Source organism: Microcebus murinus, chromosome 3 (assembly GCF_040939455.1).
Source record: "Microcebus murinus isolate Inina chromosome 3, M.murinus_Inina_mat1.0, whole genome shotgun sequence".
NCBI classification, from domain to species: Eukaryota; Metazoa; Chordata; class Mammalia; order Primates; family Cheirogaleidae; genus Microcebus; species Microcebus murinus.
Window position 1 is genome coordinate 90,293,225 of NC_134106.1, and position 18,880 is coordinate 90,312,104.

Genomic DNA, 18,880 nt, shown 5'->3' on the forward strand with positions numbered 1-18,880 from the left:
CTCCTTTTTGCTGTGTTCTGCCACCAGACACCAATCTCAGTGCAACCCAGCTGTTTGCTTCATGTGGTTGTCCCCCTGAGCCTTGGCTTCACATTTTTGTCCCTAGTGTTGGGCATAGGTAGTAGCTCAACAAATGTGTATTTTCCTAGCACAGCGATTCAATGGGGAAAATACTGGCTATAAAACTATTTTCTTCTCCTGAGAAAAGTGTCAGCGTATTAAGAAGAGCATCTTGTTCCAGATTTAATCATACAACGATGGCTAAGCAGTAATTTTAGGAAATGAAGGTGCTCTTGCACATAGGATGAACAATAAACAAAAATCGAGACAAAACAAAAAATAAGGAAGGAAACCTTTTCCAGCATTTCTTCCAGTTAGACCCATCTCCCTCAACCTCCTATCAGTTAGTTTTTATCAGTCTCAGAAATGTTTGGAGCAAAGTTCCACTATATTATGGTCCTAAGGGCAGTGAGGGTCCTAAGGGCAGTGAGATTGCTATTGAGGTTGATGAATGCCTCCCTCCCATGGGTTTTAGTAAAAAGAACCCTGGCCTGGGGGTCAGAAGACAATAAATTAGCTCAATCTCAATTTTGCCACCAACTTGCCATGACTTCTCATTGGGAAGAGGAGTGTTACCAGATGGCCATTCCTAATTGGTCTGTTTATGGCAAGTCTAATAGGTTTTGGTATTAATATTTAAGGCAAGGGGTAAAGGGTTAGGGGTTAAGTGGTATAACTCAGAAGCCTGGAGTAGGGAGAGAAGGACTGTTGGTGTGGACTTCTGACTTCAACTGATGAGTTAGCCATGGTTGTGGGCCACATTGTCCCCCGCCACGGGATGCTTTGCTACTTCACGAAGTCTTATTTGACTGTCCCAGCCCTGTCTCAGCTCCAGGATGGGGAGAGCAGAAGGGCTTTTGTTCAGGCAGCTCATGGAGAAGCACTGAGACCATGGCAGTGGTAGGGAAATGTCAAATTTGGAGATGGTCTGCAAGTGCTTTTCAGTGGGTTACTGGAAGCTACTGGCATTTTGGCTGGACATTTTGGGGGGAGATGTGGACTGTCCTGTGAATAGGAGGACATTTCTCATTCCTGACTACCTTCCTTCTACTAAATACTAATAGTACCAAATCATTGTGATGACCAAGTATGGCTCCCACAAACTTCCAACACCACCTCCGGGGTGGTATCTCCTTTCTAAGTTTCAGAACCACTGGAAGTTACCAAGGTGACCAGCTGATTTCCCCACCAGAAAAATCTTTATGCAGTTCTACTATTTAGTTCCAATTTTATTAAGAGGCAGTATTTCTTCACACATCAACTACTCAGTCCTTATAGGGTCATGCCCACAGTAGCTGCTACTAATCTGAGTAACACTGGCTTCACAATGAGAGTGTGTCTTCAGGTATGCACTTCTGGTGAAGCAATCTAAAACTGACCAGTGCAAAGATTGTTACTCAAGGAACTTGCAGCCCTGGAACCTAGTCCAGCTTCTACCTTTGACTGATGTTAAGACAAATCACTTTAGATTTTTGAGCTTTGGTTAAAACTCATCCATATAAATAAAAATGATAAACTCTCATGTTCCTGGTCTCTAAGGTCCTTTCTGGATCCAAAGTTCAGTTCTACCAAGAGAGGCCATCACTGATTCATATTTGAATGTGACAATGGAAGACCAATTATCTAAGACCAATTATACAGAGAGAAGAAATGATTTTCATGCGAAGAAATTTTAAAACACAGGAAAAAAAATTCTTACCACTCAAGTTTTGGGAAACATTTTATAATTTATATATAAAATCTCAGTAAGAAACCATGTAAAATGACAGAAATATCCACCTTACATTAAGAGTCAAAAAAAAAAAAAAATCCCACACATACTGAATGTAAATTTTAATTATAAAACAAGAATATGAACAAAACATTTTAAAATAATCTCAATTATTTGGCAACTTATCACATCATTGCAAGAGACAAATTTGATCTTAATAAAAGTTTAATCCTATGAAAAACTTAAATTGGACAGTTTGTTCATATGGGAGTTAAAACATGTTTAAAAAAACACCTGGCAATAAAGCCAGTTTCTATCCTGAAATAACCGTGTATAAAAACAACATAAAATCCTGTAACTGGATAGACAGGAGTGACCTAATCTTCAATGCATTTCTCTTCACTGAAAAAGACAATATGGAAAGAATATTGGTAGAAGCTTCAGAATAGCACAGAGGAGAGGAATGAACATCAACTGAGGGGTTTTTGCTGCAGGTGATCAGATGTAACTTTACCTGACACAGAACCTCTCACGTTGGTGGGGCTGGCAGTAAAGTTACATATGCAAGTATAATCTAAAAACAGGTTACATTCTTAAAAACAGTCACAACTGTGAACAGAAAAGCAATGGAGAACCTTTCTTTAGCTAAACTACTTTACTTGAATACATGCGAGAGTTTCTGCCAGATCATATTCAGATAGTTACAGGGCAGGCAGAGTTCTAGAAAACTTTCTACTAATGACTGCATAGCATTTAAAACCCTTTTTTATTAAAAAAAAAATAATAAAATAAAATAAACAGATATATAGTAAAGTTCACAGATAAGTTTTCTCTGTAAAATAAATAAAGTGTTCATTGATTAGCATCATACATAGAGTAAAATACAACCTATTTTTACATGTTTATATACTATACACAGATTACCAGTAGGCAGCCTGGTGTCTGATGGGTTGGAAGGATTTGTATTAATGATGTGTCACATTGGGAAATCCCAATTTCAAATGTTAAAATATACAACTACTTTGTTTTGAGTTCAGATACAAAGTAAACTTATTTTCCTTTATCTGAAATAAATGTACATAATATCTTCTATGAACAATAGTTTATAAAGCTGTTTAAAACATAACAAGAAAAAGCTTGCACCTAGGAACTGACAGCACATGCATATCCTTTTTCTGGTTAAAAAAAAAAAGAAGTCTATGGCCATAGAGGCTCGTCCCTTTTCTCTTCACTGTGTTCCTCGACAAGCCAGGGGCACCGGGGTAGGGATTATCGCTTCGCCTTTTTCACAGGGGCTTCCTCCACCCTCTGCTGGCCTCTTGTCCGGGCCCCAGGAGGGCTGACTTCTCTCTTGCGCTTGGTAGAAGGGGAGAGCTGTGTCTTTGATCTGCATTAAACAAAAGTCAAGGCAAGAGTGAGAGTTAAAAAAGCAGCTGCTTCAAATAATTGGGGAGTTCCTTAAAAAACAGAAGAGTTTTGAACTTTTCAGCTAAGAAGAGAAAGCCCCAGTAACATTTATACAGGAAAGGGAGCTATCAAAGAGCTTGAGGTAACTGACTATTTGCTGGCAACTTACACACGAACACAGGGTGCTGAAGAAGGATGTGGGAAGCCTGTGTCTGGTCCCAGCTCTATTACACTCTAGGTCAGGGGTCCTCAAACTTTTTAAACAGGGGGCCAGTTCACTGTCCCTCAGACTGTTGGAGAGTGCACACTGTAGGCCCGGGACAAGTCGGCTATTAAGCAGAACAGGCAGCAGTGGCAAAAATACCCGGCGGGCCGGATAAATGTCCTTGACAGGTGGCATGTGGCCTGCGGGCCGTAGTTTGGGAAGCCTGCTCTAGGTCTTGACCTTGATCAAGTCAACCTCCTTCTCTGGGCCCTAGTCTTTCAACCTACAAAACAAAGAAATGAACTGCTGGTCCTACCAATACAGAAACTGTTCCAAGTTCAAACAACTAGCAAGAACACAGCAGGACTGCAACCTAGGTCTGATCAAGTGCAGAGTCATGTTTCACATTACAATATTGCTGACAATGTTAGAAAAGGCACAGATATTTTAGAAGAGCATTCTAACCAATCTTCCTGTCACCAGCTTATCCCTGTTCTCCAGTCTGCAATTAGAATTCTTTGCTGGAAATTCTAATCTTGATCCTTGTTCTGGAGATATACAAAGTCCCTCTTGGGTCTCTGATGCTTTCAGGATAAAGCCATCCAGAGCATAGCACACAAATACAGTCCCGCCAAATTCTTCCCATTCCCAAACATATAATGTCTTTTACATCTTCATGCTTTGGTATGTGATTTTTTAAAATTATCCAACACCACCCATATGATCAACTTTCTTATTTCTAAAAATGAGAAACATTCCCCAATTCACAAGTCACTTCTTTGGAGAGCTTTCCACATCAAAGAGGAAGCTGCTCCTTCTTTGGAAATCCCACGGTACTTTGGATCTTTACAACACTTACCATTGTAATTTATCCACTGTGTTTTTCAAACTGCAGATTACAGGTAGTTATTTTAAAACATTATATTACTAGAACACAATAGAAAATACCACTGGTATCACATCTATTAAGTTTCATTCATGAAATTTTTGTTTCAGTTACAGCAGCAGGAATGTGAGTAGTACTAGTTGTATTGCAAAATATATTCTTGAGTTGCTGTTTAAAAGTTTGAAAGTCTGGCCGGGCGCGGTGGCTCATGCCTGTAATCCTAGCTCTCTGGGAGGCCGAGGCGGGCGGATTGCTCGAGGTCAGAAGTTCGAAACCAGCCTGAGCAAGAGCGAGACCCCGTCTCTACTATAAATAGAAAGAAATTAATTGGCCAACTAATATATATATATACAAAAAATTAGCCAGGCATGGTGGTGAATGCCTGTAGTCCCAGCTACTTGGGAGGCTGAGGCAGCAGGATTGCTTGAGCCAGGAGTTTGAGGTTGCTGTGAGCTAGACTGACGCCACGGCACTCACTCTAGCCTGGGCAATAAAGTGAGACTCTGTCTCAAAAAAAAAAAAAAAAAAAAAAGTTTGAAAGTCTTATACACATATATCTCTCCCATTAGACAAGATGTTTCTAGGGCAGCTGCTGAGATTTGCTCATTTTTCTAACTCCAGTGCTTAATATAATGCCCAACACATAGCAAGCAAGCAGTAAATGTAAATATCATATCAATGAATGAAAAGACTTACAAAACTGAAATTGCAGGAGATGGAGAAATGGGACTTTATTGATATCCTGACAACTTTTGCTTATTGTTCCTTTGACAGCATAAGTAAATAAACTCAATTTGAGTCAAAATTTGTTGCAGATGACATGGTTGTGACATGTTACTGTGTTATATGTGTTGACAATGGCTTAAAAGCAGTGTTTGTTAATAATTCATTTCAACTGTGTCCATAGAAAGGCATCAGCCACTCAGTGAACACCTTTTCACTGACGAGTTGCTTTGTGTGGCATCGTACTGGAAGCCATGGGCAGGAGCCAAAGCTTTTGAGTCAGATTGCTTCCTCCTAGCTGTGTGAGCTTGGTAGGTTGTCCAGGCCCTTCCATTTCACCCAGGGTGTGGTCTGTGACCAGCGGTGTTGGTCACCTGAGAGCTTGTTAGAAATGCAGACTCTCAGGCCCTACCCTAGACCCACAGACTCAGAATCTGCATTTTAACAAGAGTCTCAAGTGATTGGTCTGCACATTTAATTTTAAGAAGTATGCATCCAGACCTTCCTGAGATTCTTCCCCTCACATATAAAATAAGGATAAATGCTACACTGCACTCAGTGAGGATAGTTTGCTTTCCTTTCTATAACATGGGGATAATAGTGCATATATACATTACAAATATGCTGTGAAGATCAAAATGTAATAAGAGATGTCAAAAGAGTTTTTGTATATAGTGAAGAGTCTTTTATTTTTGAATGCTACAGTGTACAGAAAGTAAGACAAGTTCCTAATCTCAAGGAGGAAGCTTTCAGCTCAGAGGGAAAGACAAAGCTAATTTACTGAAACGAACAGAACATGGCATCTTGACTGCTGGAAGTGCAGCAGGAAGGAAAGAAGAGAATGGGCTGAAGCAGGTGGGGAAGGCGTCCTGAAGAAGGGGGGCTTGAAGGATGGGAAGGGCCTGGCTTACCAGGGTGCTGGTGGCAAGGGCACTCCTCACTAGCACAAGCAAAAGCAAGGATGGAAGACTCGGCACCACCAGTGGCAAGCAGGAAGATGAGTCAGGCTGCAGTGGCAGGTGCGAGCTGGTGGGGGCTGTGCTTTCCTTTGCTACCTTATCACCTCTCCAATGCCCTGGCCGAAACAAAGGATTCTGGGCTGTTAAAGGCTTTACCACACTGCCTTGCCTTTGGTCTTGGTGGATGGGAGTCAGCAGATAAGGCCCACAGGTGTCAAGGACAAGCCTGTGTGGCAGGTCCATGTGGCAAGGCCAGACTGGCGAGTTCTGCAGCCCTTCCTATTCATCTTGGAAACCCATGATCCCCAAAGACAGTTATTCGGTGAGAAAGAAATCTTAAAGGAAATTAGGAAGAAAGCATTACTGTACCAAAATTAGTCTGAGGGAGTTTAAAAATGACGTGAAGTGTAAGCAGGGACTTACCTTCCTAATGGGGGAGATTTACTAACTTTTTCGCTGGTAGATAACTTCTCTTTTGCTAATGTTTGGCGATTTCTAGGAGAAACTGTTTCTGGGCTGCCAAGTTTGGATGTTGCACGTGTAGATGGCTTGCTATGATGCTTTCTGAAACAAATTATAGAAACACTGGACAATGGTAGCACTGAATCTTCCAGTCCCTGGGACTATTTAGAAAGGATGAGATTCCTCATGGGAAAGTCAGAACAATGGGGACTAAAAGCAGGAAAATGGTTTTCTTTCTTGACCATTGCTAGTAAGTAGATCTTAATGTCACCCATAACTAACTCTGCTTGCATGACTCTAACCTTGCTCTTACTTTGCATGGTATTTTATCCTGATTTAGGAGAAGACGAATCTGTGAAAAACAGAAAATATATTTGCTAACAAAATAAAGATCCTAAAAAAGCTCCACAGAGTAGAATAAGAGGCCAAGAGTAATGCAAGTACAACTCATAACACTGAGCTAAATGTTAAGGCCCAACAGTCAACTGCACAAGAGCAAGATAAGGAAAGATCTGACTTACCAGCAAAATATCTTTTAAAAAAGGACTTATTTAGCTGGTGTATGGCTCAATTTGAGGCAACTCAGTGAAGTGGATACATTTTGAAGAATAGTATCCAGAAAATAAGGTGGGACAACCCTCTTCTGGAATCAATAGCTCACACTTGGTATAGAACAGACTGCTTCATAAAGAGGATATAGATAAACTGAGGAGAACAAACAGGGATGATGAGGGAGCTCAAAGCAAGAAGAGAAGACCTAGAAGCTGCTCCCAGATATTTAAGGGAAAAGTATACAGAAGGCCCCCAAAGTAGAACTTGAACCAAGAGTAGAAGCTACAGGGAAGCCAGCTTCTACTGAATATAAGGAAGAGAATGCCAAGGCAGAGGTGGTTTTTCCCTGTCATGGAGGTACATGCAAAAGCAAAAAGACCATTTCAGAGGAGCTGCTGGTACAGTAATTTGGGCATTGATGGGCTGGCTAGTAGTACTAGATGACCACTGAGAGCCCATCTAACCCAGAGAATCTGTAAAATTATGAAGATGCCATAGCCCTGGGACCAATCAAACAATGCCAAGGAGTCTAAACTAAAGAGAAGAGGATATATTTGTAAATCAAATGTTCCTAAAGTACATTAAGTAAGAGCATCAATAATCCAGGCAATTATTGCACCAAATAGGATTTATTTTTAAAAAATATCTGAGAGCTATTTCTAAACACTCACTTGAAGACAGCTAGAAGGCCTATGGAACTTTCTGAGTTGAGCCCTACTGTACTGGATGATCTCCCCACAACTATTTAAGACGGAGGTGGTGGTACTGGTGGGATGTGCTGTACCAAATGCAAGGGTGCTGGGCCCCAGCACCCCTACCTTAATTCTGTGACTTCTATTTATCTGAGAAGCCCCACCTAAAAAATAAATATGAGACTACCTTACCTTTAGCCCGTGATCTCTTGGAGTCTTTGAGAAATCAAACTATGACATGAATACCTAATAATGTGCAAGTCTGGAGGAATTAGAAATTTGTTGACTTTATGGAAATATAAGACAGCATTTTTATGTTATAATGTTAATAAGTGGTACTTTTGAAATGTTCCTGAACTTTTTTGATTAATCTTTGATAATGAAATTGTATGAGGTGATACCAAATTCATAGCTTATAGATCACATTAAAAACAGAAAATATTCTTGCTTTGGAAAAAGTTATTAACCATTAGGATGACACTACGTATTTATGTACCATTTCTCAAAATGTGCTGTTGGGAAAGGAACACTGGATATGTTAACAGGTGTAATGACACAGGCAGATGCCAGGACAGAGGGTATGGTAAGTAGATAAATGCTTGCTTAAATAGGGTTAAACAGGTTTCTTTCCTTTTGGACTTTGCTAAATCCTTAACAATTTTAATGAACATTGTGACAGACAAGAAGGGGATTCACTGGCATTCCCAAACTCACTTGACATGATACTCTTTTCCCCAGAGGCTTCTGGCTCTACTAGGGTTTGAGAGAATATGCTTGCGAAAATATAAGAAATTATGTAAATCAAAATGGTCAAATCTGGGCAATTTCCTCTGATCCAACTATTGCATAGCACTGGTGAGAGGCATGTGATGACAATGGTGTGCGGGCTTGGTTTCTCCCGCTCATTAGTGTTAAGCGTGCTGAGAGCAGGGACTGTGTTTTATGAAGCTCAGCATTCACTCACAGTGCTCAGCATAATGTCTGAGACATAACAGATGCTCAAAAAATATGTCTAAAAGAATTGAATGGGTTCCACCAAACAGTCATATAAAACCTGGTAAAGACTCTGAACTGATCCCCCAAAATGATTTGAGACAGAAAATGGGTTCTCCAAGAAGAATCAGAATGGCAGAGGGCTGAGAGCATGTGGCCTCCACTGAAGATAAAACCAAAGGAAAGAACTTCCAGTGTGGCATGAGCAATTCAGTTCAAAGAGAATCCCATAAAGCCCAAAGCCGCTTTTCTGACGGAGAAGCTGGTGAAGGTCTTTATTGGCCCTGTGTGGCCCCATTACCTCTGAGCCTCTGATCTGGTGGTGGATCTTGTGGTGGCTCCGCAGGGCTCATCCTCTTCCTCTTCTTCCTCTTCCTCATCAGACTCCTGGTCTTTCTTGTCCTCAGTTGATTCAGATACTGATTTCTGGCGTTTTCTTTCTGGTTCTGAGGATTCTGTTCAAATAGAAGGGTAACACCTGGACTATACAATTCCCAAAGACACTCCAAAGGAGTCATGGAGTTTGGAACTTAGGATATTAGGGACTTGGAGGCAGAGAAGTGGTTTTCCACTTCCTTTTTGCTTTAGCACTTGCAATTCACAACTGTTTAACTTAATCTCAAACACATTTGGGATAGTTTACTTAGGCAGTTCACAGCCAGCATTCATGAAAAATTCACATGTACTCAGAAAAGCATCTGGGATGTACCATTTCTGACACAGGATTAGAGCTATTTCACACATATTTATGTAATATTAATACTAGCATATTCCACTGGAGTTTTCCTCATCCAAAGAAAAACTCTTAAAAAGGTGATTTTGAAATAATAAGACTCTGTAATTAAGAATCTGCTAGAAACATACCAGCATCATCTGATAGAGTGAGTGAACGTTTGGGTTTTCTCCCTCTCCGACGTATACTTGCTACTATTTTTTCTTCACCATCATCCTAGAAACAATAAAATTAAAGTTGAAAGGGTAGACAATTGAGCATTTATGAAGTTTATTTCTAAAGGATAAACCTTAATAAGAAAAGTATCACTTACATTGCTTATATTTTTTTCTTGCAGGTTAGCTGCCTCTTTATTGGACTCATCTTTAAGAAAAAGGAAAATCTCTACATTAATACTTTATTACTATAAAATTAAATTTTAACTGTCTGGCTTGTCTGTCAATGTACCAGTGCTAATTAATGCAATGTTACACAATTTACCATTATTTTCTATCAGTCAAGCAAAGATGGACTCAGAACACCTAGCACAGAGCACATCAGAATATAAGTCAGAAATTGAAACTTTCATTTCAGACTTGCAATAAGCTTCGTGATCTGTGCAAATTATTTAAACTCCCTGAATTTTTTATTTGTAAGATAAGGAGTTGGGTTAGACCACCTTTATGGTTCCTTTCAGTTCAAATGCTGTGATCCCAGGAAAGGAGGAGGAAAGGCGGTGTAGGGAGCCCATAAGACATACCAGTAACTGCAAGTCAGGAAGATAACACAGGTTGAGCATCCCTAATCCAAAAATCAGAAATCCAAATGCTCTAAAATCCAAAACTTTTTGAGTGCTGACTTAATGCTCAAAGGAAATGCTCATCCAATTTTTGGATTAGGGATGCTCAACTGGTAAATGCAAATATTCCAAAATCTAAAAAGACGTGAAATCCAAAATACTTCTGGTCCCAAGCATTTTGGATAAGGGACACTCAACCTGTACTTTTAAAGCTCACTGTAGTTGTACTAAATATTACAATCTCATAGTTTGGAATATTTAGGACTAACTTGATTTACATAATTTGTTCAGAGTCACATTACTAACAAGTACAGTGATAGTCAGAATTCTTTTGACTCCAAACACTTACATCATGGCTACTAAAAAAGTGCACATTATATGCCTGTTTGTACATTGTGTATCCTATTCTTTATGTATTTGCTTTCTGTAGATGTTACAACTTTCTGAAAATATATCTTGGTAAGAAAAATGAAGATTAGTTCAATGTACTATTTGAAGCTAAAATTATGAGAATGCTTATTAGACATTAAAAAACTCAAAGGTACTTCCTTATTAGTGATAAAGACCATAGTAGTTGCTTTTTTCCTACAAGTTCAATATACTAATGAGGACGGAAAAGTTAACCCCATAGGCCAACAAAGAAGTCTGGTCATCGTTACTCAGATATAGAAAACTACTGTCAAATACTAATCCCAAAAGATAACCACACAGATTAAATTGGAGTCTTTAAAGGACACTGAAGTTATAAAGAGTTCTTGTATAGATTTTAAAAATCATATAACATCTCGTTAAACACCCAACATGCAGAATCTCCTCACTTTTTAAAATTAAACAAACCTTAATTTACCAAGAGACAAGAAAAACTGACGTGTGATCACATTATTACATTCAGGTAATGTATGAAAAATCTTATATATTTGCGCTTTATCTTGCTCATCAGAACATGTACTTTCCTAATCTACTCATGCTATTTATTTAATACAAACAGGTGTTCCATTCATCTTTTTGGCTTATATCGATCCTTTAAAGCTCACCAGTGGCTCCTCTTCCTTTGATGTAAAACATTTTAAACCATGAAATTAATATGTATACATTGTAAAAAATATGGAAAATGCATACAATAGTAATAAATAATTTGGAATGCTCCCATTATTCTACCAGCCAGAGTTAATTATTATCAACACTTTGGAATTTTTTTCCCCCTGGGAATAAAGATAAAAATACTCAAAACAATTTCACCTCTTGAGTCCTGGGCTCTGTGAGCCAATAGGTATAGTCTCTCATGGTTGTTAAGGAGAACAGTTTTTACAGAGGAGGCCACCCATTTCAATGAGAAACAGAACGATATCCAAAACCTTCTCCAACAGCCAGCCTCCCCAGCCCCTTCATCAGCTCATACACATTAGAATGCTGTAGGGACATACCTGTTTGCATTACTTTCAGTTTGCTACTGGGTGGAGATTGTTCTACCTAAGTTTAAACAAACAAATAAAAAATTGAAATTGGCAATTTATTATCATCACATAGAAATGCAATCAATAATATAAAGAAGTTTTGGGATCTCTATTTATTTAGGGAGGCAGAATTATTTGGGTCCTCTTTTTCTGTAGTTTATTAAGTGTACCTAGCAAATGTGGATGCTTATGCTTCTGAATACATTCTTTCCAACAGGCCTCTTGCCCAACCACCTTCCTGGGATGCTGCAGGGTAAGCACTAGAGGCAACACAGTGTGGTCATGATGTTATTAATACTCCTTAATGCAAACCACTTTACATGCATTCACATGTAGTTCTCTAGTTTTGTTGTCTTATAATAATTCTATGAAATAAGTACAAAGGTATCACTATACCAAGGAAACTGAGTCTCTCCAGGGTCACATGACTGGCCCCGAGTCACAGGTCTGTCTATTAAGTGGCAAAGCTGAGGCTTGAATCCCATGTGCTTCTGTAAGGTCAGTGGACATAAGTTTGTCCTTCTTATAATATTGTCACTGAAATGCATGCAATGAAATCTTGACACAATGATTTTTCATTGGGCATATAATTTAGAGTCAAAGATAAAAATGTTCAAAAAGATAAAATATCACTGAGGATTTTCCTGCACTGAAATCAGTGTACATTTTAGTACAAAAAAAAAGTATTAAGATGGCAGGACACCTCAGAGGTCTCCATAAAGAAGCTGTTGTCTCAAAATCACATCAAACAGCTAATTTCTATATTTAAACCAAGGGTGACCACCAGAAGGTAAGTCCCTAGTTTGATAATTTTTAAATTATCAAACTCATAAGTGAGGATGGAATGAGACTGAACAACTAATATAATTCTGTTTATATGAAGATACTATTAATCAAAATATTTGAATGGTTACTCAATGTTTTACTTAAGAAAGTCTTTTAAAGCTTTTCAAATACTTAAAAAATAATATAGTTCAAAATGCTAGATAGTACAGTATACCCTTTCCAAATCAAGAGCAAATATTTGAAGCTGTCATCTTTTGCAATTACTTACAGTGACAATGCCAGTATCTGTTTTGGAGTCGTCATCTTCTAAAAAAAAAAAAAATCTCACTTAGAAAATCAGTTTGAAAATTTCTTGTGTGAACTGAAAACACACCAAATACCTACTTATTTTTAATGCTGTTTCTGCAGGGTATTTGCGAGGTCTTCCTCTTTTCCTTTTAATAATTATCGGCTGATCTTCCTAAGAGGAAAATGAAAAAAAAAAATAAAATAAAAAAAATTTATTTTCTATTATACATATAGATTGTTTTCTCAAAATGAGATTTAGAGTTCCTTCCTGAGAGGGCTCAAATCCCAGCTTTGTCACTTAAAAAATATGTGAACTTGGGCTCAGTGTTTATTGCTCTCACTGCAGTTCCTTTGCCTGATAAATAATGAAAACTGTCACATGAATTCATGGAGTCGTGAGGATTATGAGATTACGAGTTGTGAGGTAATGAAAGTTAAGTGCTCAGTGTTACCTTTAACTTGTTTAATAAATATGTATGTTTAAACTGGGATTTTAGTCCAAGTTACTTGCAACCAAATGTTATCCCTTATAAATAATAAAGGAATCCACTGAATTTCTCATATAGAAGTGTGAGAAAACAAACACAAAATATTGGCAAACTTGGCAATGGTTATCTAGAAGTTCCGACTAGTGCATACTGTAAACTCTTGGTTTATAGGACTCAGACTTGGGCTCTTTGAAAATCCAAATGGGCCTAGAATGGGCAGAGCTGTCTGCTCCTGCAGTCTCACAGGAATCTATGACCTTGTCTCATGAAACTGGGTCCCTTCAGGCACTCCTGCACACTTCCTGCACACCTGCTTGCTGCTCCCATTTCATCCTGGCTGGACTCCACAGCTCAGGCAGCCTCCTGTTTGCTGCCCTGTCTTGGTGCCTAGCCTGGTAGTGCTGAGCTACAAGGCCAAGAACCTGACATTGCTACTGATGTAGAGTGTTGGGCTGGTCCTATCTGGCCATGACATAAGTAGGTCCCATACAAATGATTTTATGAAACAAAGATGAAAAGAACAAAATTAATCATAATGACAGTGATAAAATGCACTGTATGAAATGGTGTCCCAGTACACTAAAAAAAGCCCCAAAACCCCAAAAACTCTTTCAAAAGTATTTAAGAAAAACTTTAGGTAACAGTATTTGACACATTTAATTTGGTTTTAGTATTTAAATAATTCTGAACAAATAAATATGAAAAACATTTCTCACCTCTTGACATTTTATGTTGTCATCGTCATTCTGCTCTGCCTTTTCGCCAGTAGCTTCGCTGCTGCTGTATTCATCTGCAGAAAAGGCAGAGCTCAGTTCACTGTTGGTGACCATGGTCAGCCTTCACCGCTAAGACATGGTACCCAGGTGACCTGTAGTCACAGCCACACAGGTACACATACTCTATTTTCATGCTTCCACCATCAAAATTAATAAGCCTGAATTTGGCTAACTGATAAGCGGTACACTTTGGGTAGAGTAGAATCCAAATTAAAAATGATTCCCAGGCCGGGCGCTGTGGCTCACGCCTGTAATCCTAGCTCTTGGGAGGCCGAGGCGGGCGGATTGCTCAAAGTCAGGAGTTCAAAACCAGCCTGAGCAAGAGCGAGACCCCGTCTCTACTATAAATAGAAAGAAATTAATTGGCCAACTGATATATATATAAAAAACTAGCCGGGCATGGTGGCGCATGCCTGTAGTCCCAGCTACCCGGGAGGCTGAGGCAGAAGGATCACTCAAGCCCAGGAGTTTGAGGTTGCTGTGAGCTAGGCTGACGCCACGGCACTCACTCTAGCCTGGGAAACAAAGCGAGACTCTGTCTAAAAAAAAAAAAAAAAAAAAAAAAATGATTCCCAAGCCCTATTCATCTTAAGCATGAGGTACTGTATCACACAGGGAAAGCAAAGGAGCAATACAGAAGTTTCAGCTGGTGAAGCACAATGAGTGATGCTGACTGCTTTGAAGCTCAGATGTTTTACTCACCTTTTTCTTCCATGACCCTTAAAACAGTGCTGTTTGTCTTTGAACTTGTTTTAGATAATTCTTCTAAATCTCCAGAGTTCTCTTCCTATAGAGAAATTGAACAAGACAAGAAACTTCTTTTTCAAACTCAACCCTGCCTCCATTTACCCTCCCCAAAGCTTTCCTTTCTATTTCAAAAACAATTTCCTAGCTGTCTCTTATTATAATTTGTTGGGAAATGTCTTTTAAAAAGTAACTATTATTGCTGCTATTGAGACTATTAAAAAAATAAAAATTCTGAACGTAGAAAATCATGAGGTAAGGTTCAACCATAAAAAAAGCAAGGCTATTTTATTTTCCTGCAAAATGGAAATTATTCTTCTTTTCCCTCAGCCTAGATTTTGTCTTTTTGAGAGAAATTCCAAAGGAAGAATTGACAGATACTGACAACAGATTTTTTTCTTTGTGGAGTCGTGGAGGGGAGGGTTGGGGTGAAGGGGCAAATTGAGACAGAATTTTTGGGTATTCAGAAGGGCTGATGTGGAGCAGTGAATCTCTCAACTATTTAATTATTCACCCTTAGTCACAAAACTTTTGAGCATGAAATACTAATATAGTATATGAACAAAAACACATAAAATAGGATGAGAACAAGACAAAATAAAGTTTTAATTTTACTTTTTAATGGCCTATTATAATTATAAATCCCTTTATTTTTAAGTTTTACTTAAATTATTTCTTTGATGGCCCACCCTAAAAATTATAATCCTCATTTCTATTATTTTTAATTTAATTATTTTTGAATAGATTCATATTCTCCTAGTTCAAAATTCAAAATGGTCTAAAATGAAATGTCCCTACTCCCTACTCCCTGACTTCCCTTCTCAGAGGCATTTTAATGTCACTGGGTTTCTGATGTAGCCTTTCAGGGATTTGAAGAGGGGTGAATATATAAAAGCAAATATATCCACATAATATCAACATTTCACACAGTCTTTAAGTTTTTCAACTACTTCATTCAGATATGATTAGATCTTCCTTCTTTTTACTAAGTATTGAGGATGACAAACAGCTTCTGTAACTTCCTAATCAGCTCAGTGATTTCTCTTATTATTAATACTTATACCTGCATTTTCAATATTATCTTTGTCTTATGATTTTTTTTTCTGCAGGAATCTTAAACCAGTATCTGTTTTTGAAGGGTCAATTAAAACTAGGTTAAGAGACTCTGGAAAATCATTTAATTACATGTCGGTAAACTATTACATCATAAAATGCTGAAAGTGAACAAATGAGGGGGTTGTTCTCAAGTTCTCTGTGCTGTGGGACTCCCAGCTTTACTTAAGGTACCCTGAAAATACTATGTGACCAGGACTGAGATATGCAATTGTGAGGCATAATGTCAGAGGTAAGCTCACTTTTAGTGAGGGCACCAGGGCCAATGTATATACTAAACAAATTTTTTAAATTTTTAGATAAAAGGCTATAGATATAAGCAGTGGTTCTATCACTTCTTCTCATATCTCAATGGCTTGTCCTACACCCAATTTGGGAGGTTACTGTTTTAGATCCATTTGGGAGTGCCAAAGAGCATTTGCTCTGACCTTAACACTGAGAGTCATGCTGAGCTGTGATTTTTCAGCTGGGAACCTCTTTAAGTGCTAAATGTAGGAGAGGATGAGTGTGTGTTTCTTGGGGAGTGGGACAGGTTTGAAAGCAGGCAAGAGTTTTGGAGCCCCCCTCCCTCATTTTGGCCAGAACATCTACGCTTTTATCTGTTTTATGTGGTAGGTTAAAAGATGCACTGCCCAAACATTTTCGAACCACTGGATGAACTGCATTTCTGTTTTTGAGCTGATTCTTTCAGAGCCAACATTTAGTCCCATATACACTTAATCAGATCCTGATGACATACACACAACTCATTTTTTACTCCCTGCTTCTATTTTTCCAGTGCCTGGATTTTTCCACTTACTCAATTTTGGTCTTTTAGTCTTGCCATACACATTTTAGAACAATGCCTTTATTGCTTTTAAAAAGTGATACGTGCTTATTATACAGAAAAATGCAATAGGAAAGATAAACTCATTCCCTATCTACTGTCCAAAAATTACCATTAATATAAAATGTGATATTCAATAAATGCGATTACAGATAGATTTCCATGTAAGAAAAGATTCTTTTATAATATCGAAAATATTATTTGTATATAAAATTTCTTAATGAAAATAGTTAAGTTAGATTTTATTTAACATTAAAAACATGAAATCGAGGGGAAAATAAAAAGAAACCCCTCAACTGGCTTCTCTTCAGTTTTACAAGTATTGTCTCAGGATTTCTTGTTCTGTACAGAGTAGAGTAAGGGATGGGTTAAAAGCCGGTTTCTTTCCTTGGCCACAACCAATTGAAATTCCTGATAATATATCACTTTCCCTCTTTGGTTGTTAAGTCTTGCCCCATTTTTTATTTAGCTTATCAGTTATTGAGGGAAAAGAGACTCAATGGTTTCAGTGAGCTGGAAGTCAAGTTCAAATATTTTTGTAACCTGACTTAAATACTTTTAGAACAAGGTGGAAAAAAAATTAATTAGCAAAAGAGAAAGGAGGAGACGGAGCTAGTCTGGATAGACAATGACAAATTTTATGGTACTGAGTCTTAGAAATGGAAGAACACTCAAGAATAGGTTATCTAGTAGGAAATGGGGAAATCTGGGCCTGCAAAAGACAGCACAAGGCAGAAATAAAAATCTGTGAGCTTCTTCCTTGAGTCAAATGACAAAAATAAGACCACAGGAAAAAAGCCAAGGAAGGAGGCCAATCCTTGGACTACCTAGATTTGAGGAGTAAGAGGAAAGCTGAGGGGAAGGTAGAGTATTTAAATTTTAAAGTAATATTTATCACTGTATTTCAATATTTTGGTGCAAATATATCTATGATTAAGCATGTTACACTTTGAAAGACAGTATCTTAGAAACCTTAATAACTCAATATTACTACTGAACAAAAACCTAAGCAATGATTATATCTAAACTGTGATATTAATATAGTCTTGCAGTTTAAGAATTATAAAGTATAACATTTGATTTTATAGGAGGGAGACTAGAAATTATACACTTTTTATAATAAAGTGATTATTAGAATATATCAACAGGAACACTAAAATGGAAAATAAATATTATCATAAGTATTCATAATGATATAATTAGGTTACTCCCAAAACTTAAAATGAATATGTGGAAAAAATACCTTTGTATCATGTGGCTCAGTTTCAGAACACTGCCTCTGTGCTGTTTCTATTCTGGAATCCAGGACATCTGGATTATCATCTGTAAATCAGTTTGGACAGAATTACAAAAAAATAAAAGCTAAATGAAAAATGAAATGCATAGTTCTATTTTAAGACAGTTTGAGTCTTCTTTCTGAGGCCTGTGATACAGTGAAGCTGAAAGTTTTTCTAAATGTATTTATAATGTCATGTGATTTAAGCACTGAACACTAGCTTTTGGCCCTGGCAAAGTCAAAAATATGAAACAGTATAAAAAATCCTCTAATGCTCACATGGTTATCAATAAAGTAGCAGGTTCTATGGAGAAGTCTTAGTGCATTCAGAGTTCCCAGATGTACTTCAACTTTAACTTCCTGAATAAATTACCACCTAAGGGGTACAGCTTGGTGATGGGCTTTGGAATCAGATTTATTTGGTAAGGTAAAGCCATAATTTCTCAGAACCCTAATTTTTTTATGTAGAAAATGGTAACAATACCTAACTCAAAGGTTATTGTGAAGACTGTGAATGTACATATAATGCACCATGGATAGTACCTGAATATATGAACTCAATAAATTTTTACAAAATAATCACATGCTTCTAACCAAGAAAGGAAAGTATTTAACTTTCCATTCTTTCTCATATAGTCATTCATTAAGTATTTATTGCCTTTCTACTTTGTGTAAGGTATTAAAAGTAGCAATGTCTAATATGGTAGTCACTAGCCACATGTGGCTAATTGAAACTTAAAATAATTAAAATGAAATACAATTAAAAATTCAATTTCTCATTCATACTGACCACACAATCAAGTGCTCAACAGCCACAGCTGGATCGTAGCTACTCTACTAGACAAAATAAATATACAACATTCCCATCACTACAGAACATTCTACTGGATGACACTGTTATGGACCATGAGAAAATCAACAGCATGAAGCACGAGGGGTATTAGATGCACCTTGACTAAAGTGCTTTA

The 18,880-nt window shown here is 37.8% G+C and overlaps 1 protein-coding gene across 1 annotated transcript in view; it reads right to left on the reverse strand.

The window, feature by feature from the left end:
- Window positions 1-2,543: 2,543 nt before the first annotated feature.
- The window catches only part of BOD1L1 (biorientation of chromosomes in cell division 1 like 1), a 55,871-nt gene continuing 39,534 nt past the window's right edge, over window positions 2,544-18,880 (reverse strand). The window contains exons 17-26 of the mRNA XM_012737583.2: window positions 17,880-17,959; window positions 14,656-14,740; window positions 13,894-13,967; window positions 12,786-12,861; window positions 12,670-12,704; window positions 11,586-11,631; window positions 9,697-9,746; window positions 9,515-9,599; window positions 8,952-9,105; window positions 2,544-3,158 (exon numbers count right to left, since the gene is read on the reverse strand). Coding sequence (XP_012593037.2) covers window positions 3,041-3,158; window positions 8,952-9,105; window positions 9,515-9,599; window positions 9,697-9,746; window positions 11,586-11,631; window positions 12,670-12,704; window positions 12,786-12,861; window positions 13,894-13,967; window positions 14,656-14,740; window positions 17,880-17,959 — 803 coding nt within the window. The 3' untranslated portion in view covers window positions 2,544-3,040. The remainder of the gene's footprint in view (window positions 3,159-8,951; window positions 9,106-9,514; window positions 9,600-9,696; window positions 9,747-11,585; window positions 11,632-12,669; window positions 12,705-12,785; window positions 12,862-13,893; window positions 13,968-14,655; window positions 14,741-17,879; window positions 17,960-18,880) is intronic.